At 38.4% G+C, this 27170-nt stretch overlaps 2 protein-coding genes across 4 annotated transcripts in view; one reads left to right on the forward strand and one right to left on the reverse strand.

The window, feature by feature from the left end:
• NOX1 (NADPH oxidase 1) overlaps positions 1-2679 on the forward strand; it is a 28508-nt gene extending 25829 nt beyond the window's left edge. For all 3 annotated transcript variants that reach the window (XM_057718561.1, XM_057718563.1, XM_057718562.1), the window contains one exon: positions 2389-2679. In XM_057718561.1, coding sequence (XP_057574544.1) covers positions 2389-2515 — 127 coding nt within the window. In that variant the 3' untranslated portion in view covers positions 2516-2679. The remainder of the gene's footprint in view (positions 1-2388) is intronic.
• Positions 2680-2937: 258 nt separating this feature from the next.
• Positions 2938-27086, reverse strand: CSTF2 (cleavage stimulation factor subunit 2). Its single transcript, XM_057718934.1, has 14 exons — positions 26977-27086; positions 25767-25845; positions 25249-25418; positions 24418-24554; positions 23811-23930; positions 23582-23719; positions 21113-21236; positions 17072-17134; positions 13724-13865; positions 12759-12934; positions 12182-12474; positions 8636-8746; positions 7820-7945; positions 2938-5707 (listed from the first exon to the last, which is right to left on the reverse strand). Exons 1-13 carry the CDS (start codon positions 27032-27034, stop codon positions 7823-7825), a joined length of 1734 nt encoding a protein of 577 aa, XP_057574917.1. The 5' UTR covers positions 27035-27086; the 3' UTR covers positions 2938-5707; positions 7820-7822.
• Between the last annotated feature and the right edge of the window lie 84 nt (positions 27087-27170).

Below are 27170 nucleotides of genomic sequence, written 5' to 3' on the forward strand. Positions count from 1 at the left end.
GTATTTGCAAGCAATGCACCTGACAAGGGCTTACTTTTCAAAATATATAGACAACTCATACAATTCAATATAAAAAAAAAACCCTATCAAAAAATGGGCAGAAGACCTAAATAGACATTTCTCCAGAGAAGACACAGGTGGCCAACGGGCACCTGAAAAGATGCTCAACATCACTAGTTGTTAGAGAAATGCAAATCAAAACTACAATGAAGTATCACCTCACACCAGTCAGAATGGCCAACATCAAAAAGTCTACAAGTAGTAAATGCTGGAGAGGGTGTGGAGAAAAGGGAACCCTTCTACAGTGTTGGTGGGAAGTAAATTGATGCAGCCACTATGGAAAACAGTATGGAGGGTTCTTAAAAAAACTAAAAATAGAGTTACCATATGATCCAGCAATCCCACTCCTGAGCATAAATCCAGAGAAAACGCTAATTCAAAAAGATACATGCACCCCAATATTCATAGCAGCACTATTTACAATAGTCAAGACATGGAAGCAACCTAAACGTCCATTGACAGATGAATGGATAGAGGATGTGATATATATCACATCCAGTAGGTAGGAATAAAATAGACATACAAAAGGGGTGAGAAGGCTAGGATGACCATAATAAAAGATGGGCAATAACATGAGTTGGTGAGGAAGTGGGGAAATTGTAGGCAAGTTCCTTCCACGTTGCTTATGGGAATGTGAAACAGTGCAGCACTTTGGGAAAACTCTGGCATTTCCTCAAAATGTTAAACATAGAGTCTCCACATGACCCAGCAATTTCACTCCTAAGTATATACCCAAGAGAGATGAAAACATACGTCCACACAAAAACTTGTACATGAAAAATATGTACAAGTTTTTTTTGGCTATTTTACATTTTGGCTATGTAAAATAGCCAAAAAGTGGAAACAACCCAAGTGTCCATCAACAGATGAATGGATAAACAAAATGTGGTATATTCACACAAGGGAATATTATTCAGCTGTGAAAAGGAATGAAGTACTATTACATGCTACAACATGGAAGAACCTTGAAAACAGTATGGTAAATACAAGAAGCCACACACAAAAGGCCACATATTGTATGATTCCATTTATATGGTTCAGGATAGGCAAATCTAGAGACAGAAAGTAGATTTGATTGTCTAGGGCAGGGGGTGGGGGCAGTTGGGAGGAAATAGGGAGTGACTGCTAATGTGTATGGGCTTTCTTTTGGGGAAGATGAAAATGTTCTCGGATTAGATAGTGGTGATGGTTGCACAACTTTGCGGTTATACTAAAAAGCACTACCTGCACACTCTAAAAGGGTGAATGTTAGAACATGTGAATTACATCTCAAGTTAAAAAAAAAAAGGAGAGGAAGTTATGAGGAAAAGGAGAGGGTGAGACCCAGAGCCTAGTTAGAAAGATTATCCTTGGCAAGAAGAACCACCACCTCTTCAGCGTGAGAAAACACTGGATGATTTTAATGGCAGCTAACATATGTACTTGCTATGTGCCAGGCATTTTTCTAATTGTTTTGCATATTATTTTTGTTTAAACCTCCAAACAACCCTATGAGGTGGATACTATTTTTTATTTTTATTTTATTATTTATATTTATTTATTTATTTATTTATTTATTTATTTATTTATTTTATTGGCTGTGTTGGGTCTTTTTTTGCTGTGAGTGGGCTTTCTTTAGTTGTGGCGAGTGGGGGCTACTCTTTGTTGTGGTGCGCGGGCTCCTCATTGCTGTGGCTTCTCTTGTTGCAGAACATGGGCTCTAGGCGCATGGGCTTCAGTAGTTGCAGCACATGGGCTCAGTAGTTGTGGCTCACAGGCTCTAGAGCACAGGCTCAATAGTTGTGGCACACGGGCTTAGTTGCTCCGCGGCATGTGGGATCTTCCTGGAGCAGGGATCGAACCCGGGTCCCCTGCGTTGGCAGGCAGATTCTTAACCACCGTGCCACCTAGGAAGCCTGGATACTATTTTTATCCCCATTTTACAGGGGGGAGTATTGAAACACAGAGAGGTTAAGAAACTTGCCTAAAGTCACACAGCTGGGACAAATGTCAGAACAGGGATTGGAACCTAGATAGCCTGGCTCCAGAGTCTAGTACTTCAACAGTGCACTGCAATCCATCTCCTCAGTGCCTGTGCTCAATAGAATAGGCAAGGCTGAGTGCTGAGAAGGGTTAAGGGCTGGGAGCATATTTGGGGCTTGCAAGCAGAAAAGGTGAGAAGACGATCGTGAAGAACGTGAACATGAAGAACGTGAGACAGAGTCAATAACTGAATTGTTATGTACAGTTTTGGGAGTAGTAGAAGCCTAAGAGGCAAAAACTACTCCCACAAACATCATCATCAGCCTTTGCTGCATTCTAGCTCTGGCTACCATTCTATTCCTGCAGGTCAGTGGTGGGAGTCTTCCTATGTGGTCCTCAGACTTTGGCAAAGAGCCTGCGCAGATGCTGTCACCAGTACTCCAGCCTGGATCCTAGGAAGGTTCAATTCTACTTCAACAAAGAAAATTTCTGAATTATATTAAGGATGGTAATCTGCATTTAGTGTCTCCTTTGTATCTTCAACAATTTACTTAGCTCAGGTTTGGGCAACCACTGAAGGACAATAACACGTTTCATTCAAGCCTTCACTCCCTGGCATTCTTTTTTGATTGGATTCAACTTCGTCATCACTGAGCTTCATGGACCTAAGAACTTCAGAATTCACAATAATTGCAAAGCCCGTGGCGCCTCTCTTGGGAAAACAACTGTAAATCCTTCTGGAATGCCATGATTACAGCAAAGCCTGATAGCAGATGTGGTTGACAGTTACACAATTTAACCCCAGGTGATTTTGTTGATTCCAAGTGTTATTGTCTCCTGGACTCTGGGTCACGGGGTTCCCCTCTCCCTCCCACCCGCAAAGAAGATTTCTAAGTAGGGTGATTTTTTAAAATAAAAATTTATTAAAGAATTAATGACAAAACATAATAATAAGCATAAATAGTAAAACAATGAACATAAAATTACCAAGAACCCAATCCCTATATAACACTATGTACATTCTTACTGTTATACATGGTCTTATCCAGTGTGAACAGCAATTTACACTTTACTTATTTTTGCTTGTCAAAAAATGAAGGATTTTCTTCGCTTAATGATTAAATCTTCTGTTACTTTGTCTAGGCTCTCCATTTGGAAAAGAAAATTTTGAAAGTATGCTAATCGTAATTGAAATTGTATTATAGTTGAAAGTCAGCTATGTTTTCATTAGCTTGCATTGTTCTGTTGGAAATAATTGTGAAAACTTGAACTCCATCTTAGGATGATTATTTAGTCAACAAGGGCTCTTTATTGCCATTTTTATCAAGGTGGGTTATTAATGTCTAGTCTTAAAAAAAGATAATTTAAAATTTGACAACTTTTTTTTGGCTCCTATGTAACTATTCATTAAGGAATCATTCACCTAATGACATAAGCAAAATGCCTTTTCTTTCTCCTATCAAAATGCTTTTTATTTCTTCCACCCACCTGGTTCTGGGATGTCAGTAGTCACAGTGAATCAGTAGAAGGAAAGAAGACCAGGGCCCTTAAAAGAGGAAAAATAATCCACATTTTGTTGCGCCCAAAGACAACTGAAATCATTAGATTCACAAGAATGTTTCTACTGAATTAACATTATAGCACCTATTTCTCTACCATTAAGTGACCAGAAATGAATAAATGATTTTTTCTAATTATCCAGAAACCAACATGACTTGAAGGATTAGTAAAACCATTTTTTTCTGTCACTAGTCTGAACAAAATAAAAGTAGGTCATGAACTCACGGTAGCTAATGTGTTTCATTTATTAACTGGACAGGAGGAAAACATACTAATGGATGTTTCTGTGGGAATAGACTGGGATACACCTGCTGTTACCAATTTCCTGGATTTCAGCTAATTTAAATTTAATAAGGCTTTAGGAAAATGCACAATGGAACCCTGATGATATGGTTCCTATTAGACAACTGCTGACCAAATTATAATTTGATCTTCAGTAAGTCTGATTTGGAATTTTAGTGTTCTTGAAACTTACAATGAGTTCCTAAGGAGAAAGGCTGCACTCTTGGTCTTAAATGTCTAAATATATTGACACTTCAAGATATGACCGATGCTAAAATCAATATATCAAGGCCTAGAATGTTCATGGAAGTAGGCAGAAAAGGTAATGATGATAATAAATCCTACACATAATCAACATCTAAGCCCGAACTGGGGACGAGCAGGATACCCAGAAAACTCCTCAGCTGTTTTGAGCAAGTTTTTCTTTCTAGGTTGTAATATCAAGTATCTTATTCAGCAAATTTTTGTTGCAGTAAATGTTTATATATCAGAGTAGAAAATCCCTCAATTCTAATGTCTCTCATAAAGTTGATTATCTTTGCATTCTTTTGCTTGACATGTAAGCAATATGCTATTACATTCTCTAAGCCTATGGTAGGCTTTTAATTCACTTGACCATAATCCTAACCCAGAGGCTAGGACTCTGAGAACATAAATAGGCTCAGGAATAGTTCCAGTGGAACTTTACTAATTATTAAGGCACCTCTTAACCTCTTGAGGTTGGCCTGATGGAGAGAAATCATGTTTCTCCTTAATGCCACTATGAGAGAGAGAATACTAGGCTGGAAGAGCCATAGATTAGAGCCAGTAGCACTGATTATGTTCACACCCATTTGAAAGGAAGCAAGCAGGGCAGGCCTAATGGGCAATCTGACTGCTTATGCTCTACATTTGGTCCTCTTAAAATAAATGAGAAAAATGTAAAAGTTTTAGAGTTTCTATGTTTTAATTTCCCAGAATAAATTTGGTTACTGGGTAGGGCTGTAGGTTAGTAATTATTTAGAAGGCAGGATGAAATGTATTTTGTTTGATTTCTGTTCAATGTTTACTTTATCTTGAACATGTGAAAAATTAGTGGCTTTCTTAACTTTTAAAGTTGACTACCCAGACTGAAGAGTTTTAGAACAGACAAGAAAATGTCAACAGTCTCTTGTGTTGTTGACACACTCAAACCAGTGATCATACATCATCTTTGTCTTAACTCTGAACTATGCATGTGAGTAGACAAAAAATACATCTTGATATTTGGATTTTTCTAAACTAAATACACTGCTGTGCTAGGTAGGCTCTTTGCTTTGTTGGCTTTCTGAACATTTTATAGCTCTAAGCACATGCTATTTTCTCCCAGTAGACTCAGAAGTTCTAGCAGGTTCTCAAAGGGCAAATAATATTATTCCTGTTGGAAGCAAACTAAGCAAAAAATAAGTTCCAGAAAACACTGTTTCTGAGAAATTCTCAAATATCATCAAGAAGAATAAATCATTAACTTAAAAGGAAAAACAGAGCTATGGCAACATAACATTAAAGTACAATACTGCAGTAAGGGTAGAAAACACACGTAAGGTTTCACCCTTGGTGTTCAGCCTTTTAAAAGCAAAAAGGTCATATATATCAATTTGCAGTATACTAAAATTGTGTTCAAAGTTTATTTCAAGTCACAGAAAATATACAAACTAAGACAACAGAATGAACTGATTTTGTTCTGAGAGAAGGTGATGGGAGTCCTCCACCTGGCACCAATTTGAGTCATTCATGGGTTAGGATGCAGGAGTCATCTTTTTGCAACATTTCAACAAAATTATGGAATTAATTTCCAGATTTGTTGCCAGGTATTTTTGAAAACCTGTAAGGAAAAGTTGGGAGAAAGCCATTAGAAGTGGAGACAAAGTTCTCTTCCCCAAACATCAGGAAAAAAAATTAAAAGGTAGGAGAGGGAGGCTATGCATAAGAGCAAATCACCAGGGACTGATTCCTAAGGTGTCTGCCTCCTGCTTCCCCAAAGTAATCACCCCTTACAGTGGAGTTTCTCAGCCTCAGCACTACTGACATTTAGTGCCAGAGAACTCTTTGTTACCGGGGGATGTCTTGTGCATTATAGGATATTTAGCAGTATCTCTGGTCTCCACCCACTGAAAGCCAGTAGCATACCATACCCCCTAAAACTGTGATAACCAAAAATGTTTCCAGACATTTCCAAATGTCATGCAGGGGGCAAAACTACCTCTGGTTGAGAACCACTGACCTGATGGTAATGGTACATAAGCCTGTCAATGACAGCAGAGCTGAATCAAAACCAGCAAGGTATAGGATGGAGGGAGAGCCAACATCTCGGCTACAGTATGCACAAATACCAGCAAATACACATTAAAACATTCCCTGCGTAAAACTGCATAGAACTATGTATGTGCGCATGTGCGCATACCACACACACACACACACACACACACACACACACACACACTCTCTCACACATTAATGCAGGTTTAAAAAAAATGGTAAAAAGTGAATAAGGTCTGTAGTCTAGTTAACAGTAATGTACCAACATCAATTTCTTCCTTTTGCACTATAAACCAAAGAGGTATTGTGTACAACAGCTTGCCAAAATGTTATCACTGTAGGAAGCTAGGGGAAGGGTACGCGAGGCTCTTTGTACTATTTTCCCAACTTCCTGTGAATTTTTAATTATTTCAAAATAAAAGAAAAAACAAACAAAAAACTTTGCCCTGTGGTTGATATGCAAGGCTTTGAAATGAGGTATCTTATAAGCAAGAATACACAATGAAAGAACTTTCAGAAACATTTTTACCTCTACTATCCCAAAACATAATTTCCTCACATTGTAGGGAATGCCTTCTCTGGCATAAATAAATTAGGAAAAGTATATTCCTCTGAATATAATAGTAGTCAATTCTTTTACTGAAGAAAATAGAATGCTTTGGGTATCTGAACTAAAAGTATTGGTCATACTGAAAGTCTAGCCCCATCCATCTATGACAGCTTCCCATTAAAGTTCAGTCATTTAAAGTCTAGATACAGATATAATGCATACTTCCAGTTTGGATGTTTTAACAACATTACAAATATGGATTAAAATATATTTAGTAAAGACTGCTAGTTAGTGTAAACGAGTTCAGTGCTATATGATAATACACGGATGGGAATCGTAATAAAGATGGAGTAAAAAGGAAAAATTCAAAATGTGACATTCAAACTGATATTGGGACAATGTAAATTTTTAAACTGTTTTTAGAAAATAGAATTGTTTATGAAACACAAGATGTTGGGGAAAAAATTTTTAAAAAGAAACACCAATACATGTAATCAAGTTAGGTCACATGATTATGTTCCTTTTTACCTGACTGGTGAGCAAGAAAAATAAGGGCAGCAGTGTACAGCAACCTGGAAAATGTAGAGGGACTGATGGCAATGTTGGACATTCACTACCTTAAATTATGTGCTGTAATAGTTTAATCTCAAAATACCTATGTAAAATAAATACTGGAAACTGAATGTTTGTACATTTTATTGAAATGGTTTGTATTTTCTTCATTTTGATGGGATAGTTTGGAATAAAATAACAACTGATTCTGGAAGAATACACATCAAACTATATTTAGGGGTTATGTCTAGGGAATGAGATTGAGAAAGTAGAGCTTTTACCCTTAACTTTCTACATTTCTGTATTTGATTAATTTGGTTAAACTGATCATGTCACTTTTGCCATTAGGAAAGAAAGGTTAAATTAGATTATAATCAATTCAACAACTAAACAAATGCCTATCACCTTCCCCTGTCATGACAGGGACTAAGCTACTGAAGGATGAAGGGTCTAGCCAAGAGGAGTGCAGGCCTTGGAGAGTCTTGAGATCAGGAGAATCTTGTTGGTTAATCTTGAGAATATATATCCCAAATGCACAGGGAGCTTGTCTGACTCAGGCAGGGTAAATCTGCTCACCTCCTAAGGCGCTCCAGTAGATTTCTGTATTTGTTCCTTTAAGATCAGGATACTCTGCCTCTGCTCAGGAGGCAGCATGGCGATCTGGTCTGCAGTTAGTTGAAGAACCTGCATGATCAAAGCAGCCTGTGCAGAGGGAAAAAAGGTAGTGAGTTTTAATGATGGCAGCTAAAAAACCACTAGCAGCTTCTGTCCAAAAAGGAAGGACAGTTCACACACAGAAAACAGCAGGCCAAAAAAAAAAAAAAAATCAAACCAAACCAAAATAAAAAACAAAACCAGCTGGTGAGAAAAGGCACAATGAAAAGCACAAGTAAAATGCCTAAGATCAGAAGACTCAAAACAGACATCTTCATGAACCCCAAATTCTTACAGACTAAGACAGTATCTGTGAGCCCTGGGAAGTCTAGTTTTTAATCCTGCTTTAAAAGTTTCTCCTTTCACAAGTTTTAGCCTTTCCATCAGATATGAGCTCCCTACAATGGTCAAATATAGAAACAGAAAGATATGCTCATAGGGAATCTCCTATTGTTTTTAGGGATAAGGTAGAAAAGGGAGGAAGAAAGGGATTTGGATTTTCAGGTCAATCAGGCCTGTGCACAATTGGCAGATGAGTCTGAAATGTAAGATAAGCTGCCATTTACATACATCCATTTAAGAATTTTAGGACCAGCCCACAGATTTTCAGATAACAAGCTCATAAAGAGTTCTAAGAATATAAACATCACTTCCAAAGGGATTCTGAAGACCCAGGACCTCCACATGGTGACTGTGAAAAGACTTGTGCATATGGAGGCAGCCAGACAGCATTATTACCTTCTCATGGTCCTGTGGAGTGACTTGGTTCTGGCCAGGACTAAAGCCACCAGGCTGGCCTCCACCCTGAATGCTTGTTCCTTGCATGCCCGCTCCCTGCATGACTGGGACCTGTGTGCACAGAGAGAGATGAGGAGAGATTTTTAATACTTCTCATTTAGGTAGGCAGAATCCAGTAATAACAGCAATGTGAAAAAATACCTGATTGTAGATATGAGTAAAAAAAGCAAATTAATGACTCTGAAGACCATTCCCTACTGTTAGCAACGGCAGAAGGCAGGGTTTAGCCAGAGATCAATTAGCAAGTTGACACATTTGCTTACAACAGCTCTAGCCTCATCAATAAATATCACACAGCACAACTAGATCAAGCAAAATTCAGCTACATAAGCACAGGAAAAATTGAGAGCATCCTAGAAACCAGTGCTCAGTGGAAACAGAAATGAAAGCCAACAGATCCTAGAATAATGTATGCTGGTCCACTAGGGAAGCTACATTCACAGGGATACTGCCTACCTCTAGTTCAATCAGACAAAGGCGGTTCGTCCCAAAGGGCCCTATCTCACGAGTAAGGCAGAGACAATCATAATGACAGAGGCAGAAAGGAGATGGGAAGGCATCTGGGGAAAAGACTACTGTTAGCCCAACATTTGCTTTTTATAACTTTCCTCAGAGAATAAGCAGCAGATGCTTTCTGCTAAATACAGACCAAGAAACATGACTGACCTGAGTTAACAAAGTGCAGTTATATCATGCTTACTGGTACTTAAGATCTTCGACAGCTTCAATCTTTTGGAAGACAACCAGAACCCAAGGAGAAGGCCTCAGAACGCCTAGAATAACTGTTAAGAGGTCCCTATGCTGGAATTATGTTCACATTCAGGCATTCATCCAGAGCTTAGGTGATACCGTTATTAAACACAAATTGTTAACAAACATGTTACCTGCTTCCCCAGCAGATGAGAAGCAGCAAAGCATGAAAGAAACATGGATAAACCATTAGAAGCAGATATCATGACAGCAATGTGAAGAGCCTGACAGTGAAGGACACCAGAAACCAAAACAGCAGATAACTATGCTTTCTATGATAGCATATACAATAATGAGTACATTTAATGATGACCTTGAGTAATCAAAAATGGTCAAAATCATTTTCTGTATCCTGTTTAAGAGAAGGAAGCATAGTACACTTTATAGATGATTTTTCATTAAAATAGTTTTAAAACTTGGTTGAATGAATAATTCTGTTATCTGGAACATTCATTTGCATTCATTAACTTATTTCCCAAAGACATTAAAGACATGAAGCATTAGTACAGCTTTGTACAGACTGCGAGAATATTATCAGTTTCTGTTCTTTATCAACACTGAATCCAGAGACCAGCCTGAAGCTTAATGAGATGTTATGGACCTGAAAAATCTATGAGAATAACCTTTTTGAAGTTTCAGTCAATACTAATTTGAGGTACTGTAATATGATCTAACCATTTAATAAAGGCCATTTAAAGTTTCCAGAAGAGCCTGTTCTAAGCAGACAACTAATAATACAGGTGACCACATATCCAGGTTTGTTAAGACAGTCCTAGTTTAAGCTTTTGCCCCAGAGTAATTACTGATAGCACTCTCAAATGTGTCCCTGTTTGGATAATAAGTTATATAATCACCCTAGTAATAAGCCTTTTACCAAAAAGTTTCCAACTAGGTGGACTGAAGTTAATTTTAAAATTTGATTTAGAATTATGAATTAAGGATAATACTGTTAGGTTAAAAAATAAGGTGCAGAACAGTGAAAGGAGGAAAAAATAAGAATTCATGTATATTCATATTTGCAAAAATAAGAACATATATTCTTATTTGCTAGAAACTTACATTATAATAAAAGTGATTGTCAATAGGAGATGGGGGTCACAAAGGAGACAAATACAGGGAAGAAGTGAGGTTCTTACTGTATATCTTTTATACATGAGTGAATATATTTTATATATTTATTTATAAGTAAACAATTTAAAAAAAGTTTAAAGATAAAATTTTTATTTTCTCTACCTCAGGACCAATTGGCTTTATAGAATCTACTAATGAAAGCTATAATAAATGTAGTATTACAGGATAATGAGTTCAAGTACTAGCAGATAAAGCAGCAAGAAATTATCAACAAATGGTCTTCCAACCATTATTTTCAACATCTTTCTCCAAAGAATTATTGACAGAATTATGTAAGGACATCATGTAGTTATTTATCTTCCCACTAGAATACAAGCTCCATGGTGGCAGGATTTCATTTTGTTCATACTGCTACATCCCCAGTATGTATACCTCTGTCTGGTACATAGTAGGTGCTCAACGAATATTTGTTGTAAGACCCATTTTTATTATGAGGCTACTGACCATAGAGGGCAAAATAAAAATCAAAGCCCACAAGCACATTTTTTAAAAATAAAACTTGAAAAACAATAGATAACAGTTCTTTTCTATACATACCAGAAAACAACATATTCATATTTCATATTAAAGAGGGATGACACACATATACACATACACAACGTGCAGATAATAGGACAGAGTAGTATAGGAGAAAAAACAGTGGGTTCTATTCCTTGCTCTGCCACTTTTTAGTTGTGTGGATTTGGATAAGTCGCCTGAATTCCTGCGTCTCAGTTTCCAAACCTATAAAATGAGAGAACTGGATGACTGACATGTTACATTCCAGCTCTGACAATACAATTCTCTCTTGTACATGCGTGTGTGTGCACACACACACACGAGGGGAAGTAAGGCACAGAAGCATATGGAAGAGAGAAGAGAAACAGAAGTACACAGAGGAAGAAGGACGTCACATTGAGGGAAAATGAAGGTAGAGGGGCTAGAGGGAGATGAAGGTGTTAGCAGAAAAACAAAACAAAACAAAGAAACTCAGAGGGAAGATACACACATACCACCTCCTGACAACCAACTGGAGGGGTAAAAATGATGGAGATGACAACACATAGACAATCAAAGACCACCGCTACACACAGCTGGAGAAAGCCAAATAAAGAGAAAGAAGAGATAAGAACTCAGTTGCACAGCTTTAAAGGAGAGCATTAGTAAACTGTCTTTCATACTCCACTGTTCACTTTAGGCTATGTGATGAAAGTAAAATAAAATAGATTTCTGAAAACCTAAGATTAGCTAAATGACCACTAACAGCTCTTCACATGCTCTAATGCAGTGGTTCTTAGGGTTATACAGTAGAATTATTTGGGGGGAGGTTTTTCAAATTATCCATGCCTAAATTCTACTGATGTGCTCTCTATCCCCTAAAATCAGGGGTTCTGCTCTGAATGGAATTTGAAATTGTGGTTCAAGGTTACACTTTTGGACTATAATCCTGGTAGTCAGAAAACCACCACCCTAACGAACACAGAAACTAAAGGAAGGGAGATCCTAATCTTCCCCAACAAGCTGAGAAACAACCCAAATCAGAAAGCAGTAATAATCAGCCTCAATAATCAATTCTTGAATAGGTCAAGATTTCACATAGAAATGAGAAGTGAGTGTTAAACATACCTGTCTGGATCCCTGGGGGCCAACTGCCCCCATGTTAATTGGACTGGGACCCTGGATTCCACTAGGTATAGGGCCTCTAGGGCCTGGGACTGGGCCTCTTGTATCCATGCTTCTTGCCTCCATCCCTCTGACTTCCATTGCACGGGCCTCCATTGCACGGGCCTCCATTGCACGAGCCTCCATTGCACGGGCCTCCATCGCACGGGCTTCCAATCCTCTAGTATCTAATCCTCTTGCCTCCATGGCTCGTGCCTCCATCCCTCGTGCATCTATGCCTCGGGGATCTCTTCCACCTATAAAAAAAAGTTACAAAAAAATCACTGAGTAGCTACCCACCTTTACTCTAACAAGAACCAAAAATCAAAGAAAGAAAGAAATCTATTTCTCCAGTCACATCTCCCCTCAACTACATGAGAATGCCTTCTCCTCCTCAATTTCTCAGATTCGCAGATAAACCTGAAAAATGCTTGCCAACCCTACTGCCCCAGCATTCTGTATCCTAGATTGGAGCCTAAAATAGCACATTCATCATGAGCCCACAACTACCAGTCAGCCTTGTGATGTGGTTTCCCCTCACCTCTGCCATCCAAGGGTGGACCCCTCTGATCTAGCATGGGTCCTCTTGGCTCTGCCATTAGAGGTCTGGGCTCAGCTAATGGCCCTCCCCTCATCTCATGTGGGGGTGGGCCACGGCTGTCATGGCCAGGGACATGGTGCATGGGCGGACCCTGATGAGGTGGTCCCAGGTAACCTCTAGAGATGGAGAAAAAAATGTTATATTTTAAAACAGAACAAAACAACATGAAAAAATTGTCAACCAGAATATCAATAAGTAAAAATTAGATAAAGAACTGATGCAAACATCAGTCTGCAAATGCTAAGAAAATAACATGAAACAGGTCAAAGAAAAGCTAAAGAGATGTAAATCCATGTATTCTAGAATTTCATACTTGGCCAGGGAACTCAAATTAAGGTGGAATTAAGGGATATTCATTATATATAATGAATACGCAGTACGGTGCTTAAGAACATGGGTTACTGTATGGGTTCAAACCTAGGCTCTATCACTTATTAGCTGGGTGATCTTGGGCACATTTTCTTAACTTCTCTATACCTCAGTTTCTTCATCTGTAACATGGGACTGATATTAGTATCAACCTCATAGGGCTGTTGTGTGGATTTAATGAGATGATCTCAGTAAAGTACTCAGAGCAGATTCAGAGTCATAATCCCCACTAATATCAATTATTATTATTATTGTTATTATTAGTATTACTACTACCAATAAGTAATACAAGTTTTTCCTGTTCAGATATGTCAGCTAGAATTTCCAATTTCTGAGGATGGAGTAGCAATGGTTAGTTCAAAATGACATACTCAACTACAAAGTTCTGCCTAGGAAGTGCTTCGTCTTGGACAGCAGCCACGAATGCTTATCTTCTGAAGTAGGCAAACAGGCACAACTGGTATGAAATGACTCTGTTCTCAAAGCAAGGTAAAATTCAGATTCCTCAAATCTTTTCCTTCTGTGTCAGTGCTTACCTAGGCTCTACCTCTCCAGTTACAGAAAGTAAAGTGCCTCCACGTGGGTCATTTGGAGCATCTCCCAACAGACCTCGAGGAGTTGGGACATTGGCAGGCAAGGGCCCACGCTGCATAGCTGCTCTGGGGTCTTGCATCGGCACTGATGGGGAAACAAACAGGGAGTTACTGCTGTAAAGGACAGATAAGGCAAGAAGAAATGACTCTTTATACCAGTGACAACATAGTTCAGACACTTTAGAGTGGGTGAAACCTCACCACAGTAGACTTCTCTTGCAGCTCAAGAACAGAAGCGGGGTGTAGGCAGAATCTGTGCTATGTCAGCGGTATGGATGGAATTATGTAAAGAGCAAACTGGGGAGCAACCTGCCAAGGCCTAGCACTGCAACCTGAAGAAACTTAGGCTCCTGGTTTTGCTTATAATCAATCTTAGTTCAAGGACCAGAGTCACAAAAGAGAGTTAGGGTCCTCGCATATGTGAACACTGCTGTGGCTCTGCAAGAACCTGCTGTCTCCTTACAGACTACTATTCCATCCAAGCCTCCTGACACCAGTAGGGAGGGAGTACAGCCTTGGACAGATGCCCATATCATCCATGTTCTCTGCCCTGTGTGAAGAGGTCAATCTTAGGCTTTTGTGGCCCCAACAGGAAAAAATTAAAAAACAAAAAACCCAAAACACCCCCCTTTTGGGTTCTGAATGTGAGGATGACTGCCGAGCAGCCCTTTACCTCTCAACGTCCCACCCTGAACACCACAAGCAAAAGGAAACCCGCAGATACAATGGGTACCTTGAACTCGCTCAATTGATGCAGGCCCAGTGGGTCCCACGGGCGAGTGCTGTAGGGTTCCTAGGTGAGCAGTAAGTTCAAAAGGAGAAAGAGCAGACACTTAAAATAGCTTGCACACACACGCAGAGGCATACAGACAATGAAGATTTACACATATAAGTTACCTTGCCCTAGGCTACAAAATCTTCCTAAACTATATGAGCTTCTCTGGGATCTGAAACTGTTCTGCTTTGATGACATTGCTTCCTAAAGTACAACCTGGGGCCACTGATTTTACTTGGGCAGGAATAACCAGCCACTTTCAATTTTCACCTCTGCTACTAGGATTCGCCTTAAATCTTATGACACTATGAAAAAAAGAAACAAAATATAGAAAGGATGCTTCTGAATCCCTAGTTAGGCAAAGAAGGTAAACATATTTTCATAAGCAAAAAATGAAAGAAATGGTACTGAATCTGGACGGCAAGAGTTATTCTGGAAAAGTCCATAACAGAGGTGGTGCAGTATTATTTTTGTCATACTTTAAAGCACAAAAATTGCTCCTATCAAATGGGGAAATGCAGTGAATGAACTTTAGACAAAGAGAATATCACTCCTCAAGAAGTACTCTCCCACTGTAAGTTTTTGATAAATAAACATCATGACATCAGAAAACAAAGATTAATAAGATGACACGGGTGCCACACTAAACAAAGGTGGCGGAAGGTAAGAAGTCTCTTCTTAAACATTTCACTGTCTCTTTTCACCATTATAAATGTGCAAAAGAAGCATGGATTACAGGAAAAGAATGATATACTGGGTACAAATGAAAGATTCTTTTTTCCTCTGCTGAGTACTAAAAAACTATAAAAGTTTCATTTTGTCTCTTTATCAAGACATCCTTGATATATCTTCAAAACTCAAGTCATTTCCCTTTGTTAACTTTTGACCAGAAAGGTGAAGATAACTGTATCAGGAAAGAAGATGTCTTGCGGAAGTGTGTATTAAACAAAGTTTGCCTTATTGATGGCTGGGGGAAAAGTAGAGGTATGACTGAATTCTAATTTCTTCTCACTACTGCAAAAATACTTTAGGGCACATACATGATCTACTGATAGTGGCCGAGGGGGGTGGGACACAACAGCATAAAGCATGGGTTGCTCAGATGAGGGGTTTGGACAAAAGCTTGTTTCACTGTCCACTGCCTGACAAGATTATTAGTTCTGTCACTTCAGAAACCAGCACTGGTATACAAACCACAGACAAGAAGTATGGTGCACAGGCCTATATCTTAGTATTCTGCTTTAAAAAAAAAGGGAGGGGTTTAGGGAATTCCCTGGTGATCCAGTGGTTAGGACTCAGCATTTTCACTGCCATGGCCCAGGTCCAATCCCTGGCTGGGGAACTAAGATCGCACAAGCAACACAGCACAGCCAAAAAAAATAAATTAAAAACAATTTTTTTAAATGGGTCTTACTTATAGACCATATGCTAATAAGTAACTTAAGTTTCCCTATACTTGTCCAAAGTGGTTTTTTCTCATCACAAGGACACAATGAATAAGAATTGAAGACATTAAAAAGCATTTTTGGAAGTTAATAGAAGCAGTGTGGATTGACAGAAAGAGGATAGATTTTGGAGTCAGAGACTTTGGAATCTTAGCTCTGCCACTTCTTAGCTGGAAGAGAAGATGAGTGCACCAAGCCCAGTGCACATTACACAGATACCGGCATTTACTTACCATGTCCCCTCGAGGAAGTAACTCAGAACACTGAGCTTCCAACTCTTCACCTGAGAACTGAGGTGCTGCCACCTAACTCACAAGATTGTTTATGAAAATTAAAGTGCGTGGCCTATAGGATGCACTCAGTTTTATTGTTAGTCCCTTCTGTTTTCTCACGCTCTCTTCCTGATGTTGGTTTCAACCGAATCACTGCATTTTCTTTTTCTTCAAACTCCAGTAACATAGAGAAATAACATGGAGATTTTGGAGTGGCTGCCGCCATGACATCCAGTGTTACTGCCTCAGTATAACATACACTTACCAAGCAGGCTTCACAGACCTTTGCTCCCCTCTCAGTTTTGTCTGGGGTTTAAATTTAGTCTTCCACATACCCAGCCACATACTACATGCTCATTATTAAAATTCCTTACTCAGATCTCCATAGAGGGAGTGAGAACATGTCAGTAGAAGCATTAAACTATCAGGAAAAGGCAATATAAATTAAATAGAAACAAAGGGTCCATTTGTTTCATCATCAATTCTTGTAGAGCCGGGCTTGAATCACTAGATAGAAGTCGAGACAGTGCTGTCCAACAGAATTTTCTGCAATGATGGAAATCCTCTATATTTGCAATATCCAGTATGGTATCTACTAGCCACATGTGGCTACGGAGCACTTAGAATGTTGCTGGTGTGAATGAGGAACTAAGTTCTAGATTTTACCTAATTTCAATTTAATTCAATTTAATTAATTTAATATTTGAATAGCCACATGTGGTTAGTGGCTGCCATATCAGACAGTGCAGATATAGAACATTTCCAAGTCCAGTCCACATTATTGGACATATTTATTTACCTTGTCCCCGCTCCATGGACACTGGTCCACTTCCTGGCATTCCAACCTGGGCTTGCATTCCTCCTAGAAGATAAAAGGCAGGAAAGGAAAACATGAATTAGGACAGTGGGGAAAAAATTTGGAAAGTGGCTGAGTTAACAAATTTTGTCTTTCTGCCCCACAAGCAGAAACCTACAAAGGAAGATAACAACTACTACTAAGCAATGCAGTTATACAGAAGATGGAGTTCGTTAGTGTACTTCAGGCTTAGGTGATAGAAAAGTGAGTTAAATAAGAATTCTTAATCTCACTGGTTACCAATATCTTGGAGGGAGTTCTGTAATACAGAACAATGGCACTTACCCACATACCTCCTCCCACAGGAGGCAGTATTGCTCCCAGGGTACTTTGTAAAATGGGTGGGTATACTGTTTCAGTTGTGACAAAGATTTGTGGGGGCATGGCTGGCATTTTATGAGACGCCAACAGGGATACTAGATGTCCTGCAATGTATGAGACAGTTCTGCAAAATCAAGAATTACCCTGTTTTGCAAAACTATCAAACATCGTGCTGAACATTCACACAAAACCTTTTTACAATCATCTGAACTTACAACTTGTCTGTTTTATTTGTAAACAAAGAGATTCTCTGCCCTGTTTTTACACACACACACACACACACACACACACATTGAATTCTCCAAAAATGCAATTACTGAGTAAATTATGGGTACTGTATCTTAAGAACTTTACTGAATTTTCATTTTCACCATTCAGAAAATCGCATCATCGTCAACAGTCCTTGTGCTATCTGAATTGCCAAAACAACATACCCGGGTCTTTTTACTTTTATAGTATAGGTGCAAGAATCTGACTGCTATTTTTTGTTTTCTAGTGTAGTTGTGCTTGAATACTTGCATATTTATAATATTATTTTATTATGAATTAATTTCCTTTTACTTCTTTATACTACAGTTAGGGTAACTGTATTGATTTTTTTGGAAGCCATGTTAAGTATGCTATTTCATCTGTGCATTTCATTTTAGGATAGTAAAGGGCCACTGCAAGATTATGTTACAGAAAGGAGCCACTGGGTCTGATAGTGTTGAGAATTATGGGTCTACTCTAACCAGCAGAGGTATGATTGCTATACAAAGACTAAACATGTACCATAAGTCCTTGTCTGGTCCTTCCCATATAGCAATAATTCTCTTTTCCTCAAAAAGAGAGAGTGGGGAGCGGGGAGAAAAGACAAGCTGAACTGTTTGCAGTTCAGTAATACTTACCTAAAATATCCAAGTACAATACATGTCACATTCTCTTATCCCATTTAACATGCCAGGCACCAAAGAACCATGAATTAAGAACCTGAATCTGTGCTAGTCCTACTAATGCTACTAAGTAATTGTTATTTTGAACAACTAATTTGATAAAATTAACATACCCCCAGGCTTCCTCATCTGTAAAGTGAAGAAGTTTGTCTAAACCAGTGTTTTCTCAGAATGTGGTCCCCAGACCAGCAGCGTCAGCATCACCAGGGACTTGTCAGAACTGCAAAGCTCAGGGCCCTACCTCAGACCTGCTGAATTAGGAAGTCTGGGTGTGGAGACCAGCAATTTGTGTTTTAATAAGCCCTTCAGGTGATGCTAAGGCATACTAACGTTTGAGGTCTGAATGATTTCAAAGCTCTCTTCTAGCCATAACATTCTATGATTTATTCAGACTACTCAACAAAACAATACAAAGATTTAAGATCCGAGGAAAGCAATGGCAGAAGGCATCAAGGGCATAATTTCTCATATTACACTATCACGTAATGGCACTTTTATTTATATGGGCTAGCTTCCCAGAAGTGGAATTGGTGGGTCAAAGTGTATATGAATTTTTAGTGTGAGACTACTTTCTTAAAAGGCTGAAAAACTTCACATTTCCACCAGCAATGTATACTACCATTCTCCCCACCAATACTGTCATCTTTGAAACTTTCGCTAGTCTGATGGGTTTAAGTAAAGTGAAATCTCGTCATTTAATTTGCAACCCCCTGAGTATAAATGAATGTTTTTGTTGCCATTTGGATTTGCTCTTCTATGACATGCTCTTCTATGAAGTGCCTACTCATTTTCTTTGCTTACTTTTCTAGTAGTTTGTTCCCCCTTCTCATCAACTGACAAAGAGCTTTGTACAGGGTATCTCAAAAATTGTAGTGAAGTTTTAAGTTTTAATAACTTCAGAACTATAAATGCTACAAATTCATAAAAAACATCACTTGGAAATTCAATTACTTAAGTTCCTTTTACACTTACTTTCAACTTTTATATTTATTAATTCCCTCTTCTTGGTACCTTGTTGTTTTGTTAAAAATTATTTTTCTAATACTTTAGAACTAGCAGAGTTCCTTTATTCTTTAATGAGGTACTTAAGGATATTCATTTTCCTTTAAATACTGCTTTCACTATTTCTTGCACTTTTCTGTATGAAGTGCACTATCTTTTAAATAACTTATAAATTTTTTAAATTTCCTCTTTAATTCAAGGGTTACCAAGAATATGTTTCTTAACTTTACAAGTAAAGATTTTTTTCAGTCACCTTTTAATTATTTCTAACTTTACTGGCTTATAATCAGAGAATGCAACCTGTAAAATCTCTACATTTTAAAATTTGTTTTTATTTTATGGCTAAGTACATGGTCATTTTTTTAATGGAGAAGTCTAATCAAAAGATATAAGGCTCCCTCTCTGTATTAAATCAAGCTTATTGATTTCATTATTTTATTTCCCAATGTCCTTACTTATGTTTTGTCTACAGATTTTTTGTCAAAGTGTGGTCTACAGATGACAATGATCTACACACTGTATCGTAAAAGTTCGTGACAATGTTAAGTGCAGAAATGGAGAGCAGACACTTTTATAGCAACTTGATATTGCTGTGACATCCAAGTGCATGACGTGCACTTGCCTCACTGAACAGGGTACAGACCAGTTTGGGTGTTTTGTAACACATGAAATGAGCTGCATATGCCATGGGGTGCACACTTGTCATGTGCAGTAGGACCACATTACAACTTGTGATATTTTAAGGTAAGCTAGGCACCCATAACACACACAAAAAATGTGTCCAACACAATATATTTCTTTCAATGAAAGATAATTTAAATTTAATGGTAACTCTATAGGATAAGTGAAAGTCGTGAGTTTGCTGAAACTTATTTAAAAATCCCTTTTCCCATTCCCTGTTCCTAGCTCTTTAGACTGGTTTCTCTATAAACCAGAACAATTTAAAGCCAAATTATTGCCCATTAGTTGTGCTGTAGTCAATCTAACCCAGATTAGATAAATTAACAAGGGAGTTTGTTGCACAAAAAACTTTAAATACTGATACACATATGTTCATATAGGTGTTTCATATGAGGAATCACTATGATTGTTGAATGTCGAAAAGCCACAAGCATAATATTAATTCCTATATACACAATCTTAGTGAAGTTATTAGTTTTTAAAATTCTTTGTTTCTTTTGTTGTTTGGTCTAATCATATTTCATGAAATCCAATGTTACATTTGTTAAATATAATAATAATAAATGTGACCAGGCATTTTGTTTCTGTTTTTATCCCCCCGTGTACTTTTTAACCTAACCTGACAGTCTCTGGCTTTTAGTGGGAGAATTCAGTCCATTCACATTTAGCAGAATAATGACTACATGAGATTTTATTCCTTCTACCTTAACTCTATGTTTATTATTACTTACTTCACAATGTCATACCCTTTTCTCTGTGTTTGCTGGCTTCATCTGGTTTCCATTCATTCTTTTTTCCCCACATTAACTTGGAATTTTACTGTACTTTTCCAATTTACTGTTTTTCCCTTTGCTCTCATAATCAAACATATAGGACTGTATATAAGAAATAAATTCTTTCTTTCACCTAGGATATATACTGCCTAGCTATACATTAATTTACTATCAAGATCTCATTGCCACATAATAATTTGGCTACACTATGCCATTTGCTATACCAAAACTCTAGCAAAATACCAAAATAGTGAAGACTCTAAATGGAAACGTACCTCCAGGAGCTAAGGAACCAGGGCCAGGTCCTGTTACAGTGGCTGACATCTGCCCTGGTGCTGCAACTCCAGCCTGCAGAGAAGCTTGCATCAGAGGAGGCGCGCCATTGACATGCATTCCACTCTGACCAAGAGAAAAACCAGAGTATGTATATGCCTCTGTGGAGACTCAACACACAAAGTCTATGACCTTAAAAAACTCTTCAAATTGACACCCCCAAATATTCTACCAAACACCCTTTTCTGAGAGCATGCCTCATTCAGCATTAGATTTACACTTTGAACAGAAGCTGCAATACACACAATGAGCCAGGTTACATAGAACATGATTAAGATGGACCATATTCTAAAAGCAGAAATTGATAAGTCTTATCTGTGTGGTGAGGCCATATATAGCACCTACTGTTGACTTTAAGACAAGGGCCTGGCAGTAAGAGTTTAAAAAAAAGTGCCTTGAACCCAAGAAGAAAGAGATTAGGACTTAAAAAAAAACAGAACTGCTGGTAGTCTACATTTTTAAGATGAAAAATTTTCTCTGACCAATCTTCTCATCACTGTCCTCAGATATAATTCTGGTTTGGGGGGGAATGTAAAAAAGATTTTTTAACGCTACATTAAAGCTCCTGGAGGGAAAGAGAAAGTTATGTTTTCATCTGTATATACCCAAGAGAACTGAGCAGTCCCTTGAAACAGAAAGAGCTCAATAAATAAAAAATTAAGATATATATAAATATTTTTAAAATCACATATATTCTCAGAGAACACAAAACTCTAGAACAGAAAAGAAGAAACTGTAGAGTGAGGTGGTTAGAGAAAACAGGCTATGAGGTCAGACAGAACCAGGTTCAGATTCTGGATTTTCCACTTAGATTTTTATTTTTGGAGAAGTTAACCTCTCTGGACCTTAATTTATTTCCTTTCTACTTCTGAAGAAGTATTTATTGAATCAGAGCATGAGTTGGTAAACTATGACCTGGAGGCCAAATCTGGCTCACTGCTTGGTTTCCTAAATAAAGTTATACTGGGACACAATCATGCACATTTGTTTATGTATTCTCTGTGGCTCATTTCACACTCCAATGGCAGAGTTGAGTAGTTAAGACAGAACCCACGGCCTGCAAACGCAAAAAATATTTATATCTGGCCATTTAGAAGATGTTTGTTGACTCCTACCATAAACTTTGTATGAGCCATCCAAGTTGTTTACCTCTGCCAATCTAACAGGTGAAAAATGGTAGCTTACTGTACTTCGCATTTATCTTATTTTGAAGTTGAACACTTTTCATACATTTACTATGTATTTGTATTTCCATTCTTATGAGCTGCTCATGTCCATTGCATAGTTTTCTACTGGGTTATAGGTTATTTTCTTACTCATTTATAGGAGGTTTTTTTTGTTTATTATGAAAAACTTCAGATATATAAGTTGTATAGAGAATAAAATAACCACACAGCTTAGGAAACAAATTATATATACAATTGAAATCTCCCATATGGTCTTCCCCAATTGTATCCGGTATCCCCTTCTTAGACAACCACTTGAGAATCCTTCTACATGTTTTGAAATTTTACGTAAACCATTACATACTGAACATATGCTTTGCAACTCCCTCAACATGTTTTGGGGATAGGTACAGGCACATGCATCCCATATTTTGGAAATATTTCCATATTCACTTATTTTTATTTCTGTATGGCATTATGTTTTTGAGTTATCTGTGTTGATACCATGCATCCTAGTTCATCTCAACTGCTATATGAAACTACATTTTTGAAAATCATTCATGGTGACACATGTAGTTTATTTAACTGTTACAGAGTATTTCACTGGATAAATATACCACATTTTCTCCATTCTCCCATTGTTGTACATTTAGGATGTTTCCAATTTTCCACTATTAAAATGTGGCAATAAACATTCTTGAACATGAGTAACAGCCCTTAAGTAATCAGCCTGTTGTCCATCATGTGTGTGGCAAATACTTTTTCCCAATTTGTCATTTGTCTTTGGTGTTTTTCTCCATACAGAAATTTTTCAGTTTTCAAATATACCGATTTTTCACAGCTTCAGGGTTTTGTGTCACACTTGGAATATAAGTTTTACTTTTTTCATCAGTAAGAATGGAGATAAGAAGAGTGCCAACCTCATATAACCGCTCTAAGTATTAGATGAGATACTGTATGTATATGGAATAACAAAGTGCCAACCACAGTGGCATGCATGCACATAGACACAAAATCAGCTTATATAAAAAAGGGCATAAAGGAAGGATCTCTGTTTTACAAACTTGGCAGTAAATCTGTATTCATTCAGATGCCATGTACTCTGCAACCCTGTTAACTGCTTTTACGCCCGGAAATTGAAATGATCATCTCTGGCTGCTGACCATTCTTCTTTCAATATATCCTCCTAAAATGAAAATGACATTCTCAAGGCAGATAAAAAAATGTTACGGGATAAAGTCCTACCAAAGACTGGGCCTGAGGGGCCTGAGGATTCTGCTGGTTCATTGACACATTGGATCCTGAGCCAGGTCCGGCGCTGTGGACTGCCTGAGGGTTGCCTGCAATCAGTGTTGGAATATTTGTCTGGCGATGAAGAATTTTCTAAAAAGAGAAAAGAAATTTATGAGCTGTCTGTTTCTACCCCACTCAAGGTTTACCCGAGCATTTCCACAAAAGAACCAGAAACACTCACCAAGGCAATTTCTGGATCTACAATTCTCATCACTACCTGTGCTTGTAGCAAAGCATAAGCCAGTTGAGGGTTCTGAAGCAACATGTTCCGTGCTTCCTGAGGACTATTCTGGACACAGAGCTGTGAAGATAAAGAGATTCATTATCAGGTTCAATACTTACTACTCAGAAACTGACAGTGACTTAGAACTATTCCCATCTGAGAAATGTAATATTCAAGAGGCTTTTAAAGCTATTATCAGTTTTTACATAACACACAAAATCTTGGTCATGGCAGGCAAGAGAAAGGTAGAGGCATTTCAATACCATAATACCACCATTTAGGAAAAAGCCACATTTTAACATCTCCATTTGATATCTATGGGTCACAAAAACCCAGCCAGATTGTGTAGGTGTGTTTGTGTACAAAAAATGGAAAGCTCTTTGTATGAAACATACAATATATTGTGCACATATAGAATACTGAAGGTGCAAGAAATGTTGGTCAACAGGCACACTTTCTATTTGAGCTCAGGAAATCCTTTTCATTAACTTATCAATGACTCCTTGAAGAGTTGATATGATTTATCCTTGATATGATTTATCCATAACCTAATGCCTCCTCCTACCTTCATTTGTTTCATCAGCTCAAACATCTGCTCTGGTGGAAGACTGGCAACTGCTTTGCTAATGGACTCAGGGGCATCCTCAGGACTGATGGTCTCTCCATAAGGTGACTCAATGACAGGGGCACCAGTGCCAAGGCCTGATTGGGAAGAAAGTACAAAAACATTAAGGAGGCAAAATAAAGAGCTAAATCATTTCAAGTATCTACTTCCCAGAGTTGCTGTAAGGACCTGTAGATAATTTTCAATTTTCTGTAGCTGAGAAATAAGTGACTTGCAAGTCTCTTATTTCTGTGGAGGAAAGTGACAAAGTGTATTTTCTGCTCTCAGAGGAAAGCTGAGACTGGGATCGTATAGGTGAACAATGCTAACCAAAATTAGGGACTAGGCATATCCATGTCCTTTCATGAGTCATTTCAGAAGCAAAAGGTTCACAAAAAAATTCTAATTTCAAAATGGAATTTCTGGAGCTATTACCTCATGAAAAAAGCCACAAGAATGCCTTGGTATCACCACCAGTAACATATCTGGCAACATAATTACAGGAGTGGCAAACACTAACAACAGATATAGTTAACACAACTAGTGGCTTGGTAAACCTGTAATTCATCTTCAACTGGAAATCAACTCCTTGGCAATGGAAGGACTGCTCAACTTTACCTTATTTCTCAAAGATACACACTTCCCTAATGCAGGCACCTCAGGTGGGTCAAGTAAAGAAGCTGTGTGGCTGATAACCATTTTAGCAGATGCTAAAACATATCATTAAGTGGAAAATCTTCATTGTTACATCTTTACTAACTCATGCTGCATACAACTTGGGTTTATACTCACTCTTCAGCTCTTCCTTGTTCTTTTCGCTGGCAGCATTGTCCACTCTAAGTGCTCTCCCACTGAATTCACGCCCATTTAGGTTTCGCATAGCACTAAGTGCCGTCTCCTGGTCTTGGTATTCACAGAAGCCATAACCTTTGGGCTTTCCTGTCTCCCTATCGTATACCAACCTGGAGAGCAGAACCAAGAGTCAGGAACAAATGTTACATACACACAGGGTGCCCTCTAACATTGCCATGTTCTAATTTGATCTACTATAAGACAACCTGATGGCCCTGTCTCACTGAAATATTTTTTACACATCTTTTTAAATGAAAAAAAAAATGTATCTTTTAGTAAAAATGGAGATGAATTATATGGTATGTGAATTACATCTCAATAAACCTGCTACAAACTAACAAAAAAAGAGGAATGCATGTGAAAACTCACTACCAGCAACAACCTTGTCAATATCACTAAGGGCTAAAATTGTGCTGATTTTAAAGAAACTTCCACTAAGTAGTAAACGGGGCTCTCACCTGAAACTAACAACAGGTCCAACCTCAGAAAAGATGTCCTTTAATTGCTCTTCAGTAGCCTCATATGGAATGTTCCCCACTAAGGAAGAAAACAGATAACTTATCAAAATTATGAGTCTGTAACCTAGATCTTTAGTAAGAAAGTACCTACATATATCACTGAAAATGTAACAACTGGTTCAAATACATTATTCCTCCAATCCTGGTTCCATGGTACTCCCTTAGACAAGATTTCAATCCTGTCTGCTGACTTTATTTACAAGAGAAACAAACCACTGAGACTAAACACAAAAGGTGCAGGCACTCCTAAGTATCAGTTCTCAGACTGAACTGATGTGTAAGATTTTCCTTAACTAGGGTGAAAATAAATACTTAGGCACTGGTATTTACCTGAAGGTGTTTAAGTGTTATCAATAACTACTAAAAATGTCAATATTATAATTTTTAAAGCCGGCTCATATGTCCATATTTCCACATATACACTCACTCAAAGGAGAATGACCACGAATGTGGTGGAGGATGTTTAAAAATTATTCTGTTGTAAATCAACTATACTTCAATTAAAAACATTATTCTGAACTGTCTTGTCATGTTCCTTCCAAGAGATGCTTTAAAATCACCACACATACTTTAAAAAAACCAACTTATTTCGGCTGAAAAGATTACTCAGAATAGACTCGACCCTCTTTAAAACTTCTTTCACAAGCTCTTAGTCATTCATTCATTCATTTATTTACAATCCACCTTAAGACGCCGGGTAGCCGCTACCACTAACAACGAACTAAAACGTAACAGGTAAAAAGCAGAGGATGAAAGCCCTTATAAGAGGGCGGGAAGTGGACACAAGGATCTACATCCTCAGCACACAACCTGTATTCTGGGACGGGGGTGAGAAGTAGTACGGCACAGTAGCCATGAACCCTCGCCTTCTAGATAACTGAAGCTCACGAAAAGAGAAACATATAAGCTGAACGCTAGTTTAACTTCCCCAGCCACATCGTGGAAAGGCTGCTAGATCTCGGAGTAAGGGGAGCATCACTTTCCTCACGAGTCCACCAGGCTGGCCGCCCCACAGTACAGGCAGGTCGAGCTGCAAGCCCGACCCATCACCGGCTCCCGCGGCGATTCATGAGGTGTAGGGAGGCAACCCTCGCCGCTCCCTGTCTTTTTCTGTCCCACCCAGATGCCTGGCTCAACGAATTCCTCTCACCGAATACCGAACGTAGAGAACGATCCACCGCAGGGTCTCTCACAGTTAAACCCGCCATCGCTCTTTCCCGGTGGCTTCCGGTGCGCAAGAGCACACTTCCGTACGGCACGCGAGCCGGAAGCGCCTGGGCCGGGCGCAGGGGCCCCTCCCCTGGCGTCATTCCGTCACAGGCGGCCCGCGTTACGTCCACAAGA

This window comes from Hippopotamus amphibius, chromosome X (genome assembly GCF_030028045.1).
Source record: "Hippopotamus amphibius kiboko isolate mHipAmp2 chromosome X, mHipAmp2.hap2, whole genome shotgun sequence".
NCBI lineage: Eukaryota > Metazoa > Chordata > Mammalia > Artiodactyla > Hippopotamidae > Hippopotamus > Hippopotamus amphibius.

Excerpts from the sequence above, each read along its gene's own strand:
- CSTF2 (XM_057718934.1), bottom strand. The coding sequence starts at position 27,034 with ATGGCGGGTTTAACTGTGAGAGACCCTGCGGTGGATCGTTCTCTACGT. Across the intron at positions 25,419-25,766 it reads GGACCTGTTGTTAGTTTCAG|GTTGGTATACGATAGGGAGA; the intron begins GTGAGAGCCCCG and ends TCTGCTCTCCAG. Across the intron at positions 8,747-12,181 it reads GCCCCCAGGGATCCAGACAG|GTCCCAGTCATGCAGGGAGC; the intron begins GTATGTTTAACA and ends CTGTGCACACAG.